General features: G+C 40.2%; 1 protein-coding gene across 1 annotated transcript; it reads left to right on the top strand.

Moving 5' to 3' along the window:
• The first annotated feature begins 590 nt into the window (after positions 1-590).
• Positions 591-3,540, top strand: LOC130939680 (uncharacterized). The gene is made up of 8 exons (XM_057867771.1): positions 591-737; positions 879-967; positions 1,061-1,172; positions 1,254-1,493; positions 1,962-2,092; positions 2,667-2,794; positions 2,981-3,129; positions 3,433-3,540. The coding sequence occupies exons 1-8, from the start codon at positions 591-593 to the stop codon at positions 3,538-3,540; spliced, it is 1,104 nt and encodes a 367-aa protein (XP_057723754.1).
• The last annotated feature ends 1,361 nt before the right edge of the window (positions 3,541-4,901 follow it).

The raw sequence follows: 4,901 nt of genomic DNA, 5'->3' as shown, positions 1-4,901 counted from the left end.
ACCTAGTAAAACTAAGCCCAAGAACCTACCAAAAAGAATGGCCCCACCGACTGTAAGTTTTAAATCATGGTCCAAATTGAAAGAAACCAAGAAGTCTGATGTACCAAAGAGAGGCTCTAAGAATGTAAAATCTGCAACACCATATAGAAGGAGGCCACTAACAAGAATAGCTACTACTGGAACTACTACAAGACCAATTGCTAAGGAAAAACAGCCCCAAACAGTATGTGTGGCATTGTCTAGCTCAGATGAGTCCTCAGATAGTCATGTCAGTGATGATAGTGAAGAGGATGAACCATATCGGCATGGTGTTGATAAGGTATCTAGTGAGAAAGACGTGGCTGTGGAGAGATCAGCAAGAAAGAAGACTAAGGTGAAACTGATAACCAGGACAGATAAGAAACTTACTAAACAAATGAGGGTTGTTATAGTTGAAGATGATGGTCCTGTGTGTGCTGACTCAGACTCTGAGGATAATAAACTTTTTGTTTGCACTAATTCCTAAGTTTGGCTCAATGAAAGCATACCATGATGCCCAAGATTAAGCTTATCAGAAATTTGATGGTGGAGACTCATGGCACTCGGAAGAAATGAAGACTCCTCCAAACTCTGAGGATGAGTTGGAGGAAGTTGATTCAGATGAGGTCTTGCCTGTGTTCAGAGAAAGAGGAAGGTTTGGGGAGCTTAGGCTTGAGATTGGAATGACATTCACTACAAAGATGGAGTTCAAAGAGGATGTGCGTGAATGTTGTATACAAGAGGGTCGAAGGATTTAGTTTAAGAAGAATGATAATGTAAGGATGAGAGTTGTGTGTAAGGATGAGAGCTGTGGCTGGTTTGTGTATGCTTCTAATAATACTGAAAACAATTACTGGCAGATCAAGACGTTCATAGATAACTACACCTGTGCAAGGGAGACCAAAAACAAACTGGCTAAGAAGTGGCTTGCCTGTAAATTAGTGAAGAAGTTAAGAAAATATCCTAATCTAAGACACTGTGAGGCTGCATAGTATTTTAAGACAAAATGTGACTTGGATCTAAGCAAGTGTTCACTGACTAGGGCTTTAGGAGATGCTAAAACTATTGTGTATGGTGAGGCTTCTGCCCAGTGTGGGATGGTGACAGATTATGGGCAGACACTGCTTAAGAGTAATCCAGGCTCCACTGTCACAGTTGGTGTTATACCTTAGCCCAACCCTGATGATGATCCAATATTTGAGAAGATGTACATTTGTTTGGATGCGTGTAAAAAGGAATTTCTGGCTAGCTGTAAACCCCTTATAGATTTGGATGGAGCTTTTCTAAAGACCCAGCATGGTGGTCAGATCTTGTCTGCTATTGGACAAGATGCAAACAACCATATATATGTGATTACATATGCAATTGTCCCTGTTGAAAATACTAAAAACTGGAGGTGGTTCTTAGAATTGCTTCATCAAGACTTGGGGGATTATAAGCAAAACAAGCTATATTTTATATCAGATATGCAGAAGGTATGTAGAAGAAATTCATTTGTTGTGTATAGCTAGTACCTGCTCTATTGATTGTATTTATTAATTGTTATATGACTGGTGTGTGATCCAAGCCTATTGTGTGGAATTGGAGGGAAAGCATCATCTGACATTGTAATGGTTTTTGCTGTGTAATTAGTCTATTATTTGGTTGCTATAATTATTTGATAAGTGAGAAGCTATTCATTACATAGTAGTTGGACCATTGTTTATATAATAAACTACTATGTATGTAATGAACAACTATTTACATAGTAGCTGGACTGCTAATTTAGTAAGTTGCAGTGATTGAAAAGGGACCAATCTGATGTCACTTATAAAAGTTTAGAGACCATTTTGGTGTCACTTATGAAAGTCAAGGGACCATATAGATGTCATTTATGTAAGTTAAGCCACTATTATGATGCTCCATAACAAGTGTCTGACCACTTTTTTGTTAAATTCAATTAGGGCCTTGTCCTTACTGTTAAGGAGATTTTTTCAGATGTCCATCACAGATTCTGTGTATGGCATTTATGGAAGAACTTCAATAAGCAGTGGAAGGATCTCCAACTTAGAGGGTTGCCATGGAATTGTGCAAGGTGTACTAACTAAGATGGATTCCTTGAAATTATCAAAAAGTTTGAGAGGGTTAATAAAGATTCTTGGGAGTATTTGAATAAGTGGCCTAAGGACTCTTGGAGTCGGACTTTCTTCAGTAATGCACCTAAAATAGACAATATCTACAACAATGCTTATGAAGTCTTTAACTCTAGGATCAAAGAAGCTAGAGCCAAACCTATTATTACACTCTTGGAAGAAGTCAGGATGTATGTAATGAAGTCCATCGCTAAGAACAAAGTCAAGCTTAATTCGAACAATGGGATTCTACCTCCTATATAGTGCAGCAGGTTAGAAAAGATAAGGAAGGAGTCAAAAAGTTGGGTCCCGATGTGGTCTAGTGACACAGAGTTTGAGAAATTCAAAGTTCGTGGCTGGCCAACTAACATGGTTGTGGATTTGAGAAAGAGGCTCTGTACATGTGATTTCTGGCAATTGAGTGGTAATATTCTTTTACTTATTTATTGTTATCTTATTATTATTATTATTATTATTTTCTGATATTATAGTTGGCTTATTATTGCTGTCTTTGTTGTTGTGTTAATGCTGTTTAAGGATGCCATGTATGCATGCTTGTGCTGCATTAGCAAGGAATGGTAAAAGACCAGATGAGTGTTGTTATCAGTGGTTGACAATGGAAGCATATAATAACACATATGTCTTTCATATCAATCCAATTCTAGGTCAAGCACTATGAAAAAAGTCACCATATAACATATCACAAGCACCAAAGTTTAGAAAGAAGCCAGGTTCACTTAAGAAAAAAAGAAGAAAAGATGCAGATGAAGAACCAAGTGGGAGTAAGAAGCAGAGGACCAAAATGAAAAGAATTTATAAAAAAAGTCACTATTGTTATTGTGGTGAATCAGGACAGACAAAAAGAAACTGTGCAAAGAGAGCTGCTAATGAGGAGGTTGCTGCTAATGGTGGTGAAGGTGAGGCCAAATCTGCTCCAGATGGTAAAGGTCCGTGTTCATACCCTGGATCGAGCTATACGACCCGGGCTGATCGAAGACAGGTAACCGACCTCTTCAGGTTGGGTCAACACTGACCTCTTCTCAAAGAGGTCGGACAAATCGCCATAAGAGGCCCAAGAAGGCCCAAACGAAGGGACACAACCCAAATCTAAAGGCGGCCAAGCCTAAAGGAAGAATAAGGCGGTTCCCTTTAAAAGATAAGATAATATAACTATCTTATCTCAAAGGAAGATCACTCCACACTATTATAAATACACTGGAGCACCCAAGTATAACTCATACTCTGATTCTACAAAAAACCTGCCTAAAGCACGTGCTAACTTAAGCATTGGAGTCTCTTGTAGGTACCACTACCCTCTAGTGACAAAGGATCAGCAGCACCCCCAAGTCAAACAAGTTGGACGCAGCAGCTCCAACCACCACCGCAGATCTCATCCAAGATCGACCTATAGTTTTAGGTAACCCTCGAAACATTGGCGCCGTTGTCGGAGAACCTGAAAGTCATCCTATCATCATGGCGGACAACATTGACAACGACCACGATTCCGATTTGGAGAATAGAATGCCGCTCAAGAATGCGGATAGCACACCAAAAATACATCTCAACCAAACAAAGACAAGAATTCATCAAATGCAGATATCATGGAGGCTCTACAAGCTCAACAAGATCATCTCAAACAGCTCGAAAAAGAGGCCGAGCACTAACGGGAAGCCAAGAAGGACCTTTGAAAAGAAACCAGGCGACGCCAAGAGTTGGAAGACAAGCTCCTAAAACTCGAAACTGACTTAAAGACCAAAACTATCCAGTTCAGTCACGATGATAGCCCCCACAACGATCAAGATCCCTTCACTAAAGAAATCATGAAAGCTAAAGTACCGAAGGATTTTAAAGCTCCCGACATGACCCCATACAACGGTACCTCCAATCCAAGCCGTCATCTCAGCAATTTTAAAAGCAGAATGTATCTCACTGACGCCTCAGACGCTATTCGATGCAAAGCCTTCCCGACTACCCTAACAAAGACAGTAATCAAGTGGTTCGACAGTTTGCCCCCTAGATCCATCACAAGTTTTGACGACCTAGCCAAAAAGTTTCTTGCCAGATTTTCTATCCAAAAGGATAAAGCCAAACATTCCCCAAGCCTATTAGGTATCAAGCAAGGAGTCCGGGAGAGTCTTCGTAACTATATGGAAAGTTTCAACAAAGCGTGTCTGGACATACAAAGTTTGCCAATGGAAGCAGCCATCATGGGTCTCATCAATGGCTTGCGAGAAGGACCTACGTCTTTAAACGAGGTACATGAGAGGGCACAAAAATACATTAACATGGAGGAGAACTCTCAACTAGGGGAGACCTCAAAACCTGGACTCTCCTACTCATCTTGAGATAAGGACAAATAGTCCAAGAAGAAAGAAGACCAACACGAAGAGAAGACTAAAAAATACTACAGTTATACCCCCCCCCCCCTTCGGGTATCTCTTGTAGACATTTTCTGAGAAATATGCCATACAGAGAAGATCCCACCACCTCACCCAATCAAAAGCAAAAAAGGGGGAGAAACAAGCGACAAACCAGAAAACCCTAAAAATAGCATCAAGACGCACATTACGGCAACGATTAGGCATAACGACGCAAGAAAAAATCCAGACATTCCAAAATCCAAACAAGATCAAAACTTTTAAACACATACAACACAAGCATGCAGAAAAAAAGGCGAAGAAAGTAAAAAGAAAAGAAAAACCAACCTGCAGAGGAGAGGAGACGATACCTACTCAGGAGAACGAAGCAACGACAAAAACCACGCCAATAATC

Source organism: Arachis stenosperma, chromosome 7 (genome assembly GCF_014773155.1).
Source record: "Arachis stenosperma cultivar V10309 chromosome 7, arast.V10309.gnm1.PFL2, whole genome shotgun sequence".
Taxonomy (NCBI): domain Eukaryota; kingdom Viridiplantae; phylum Streptophyta; class Magnoliopsida; order Fabales; family Fabaceae; genus Arachis; species Arachis stenosperma.
The sequence above is the reverse complement of the archived record's forward strand: the minus strand, read 5'-3'. Positions and strand labels throughout refer to the sequence as shown.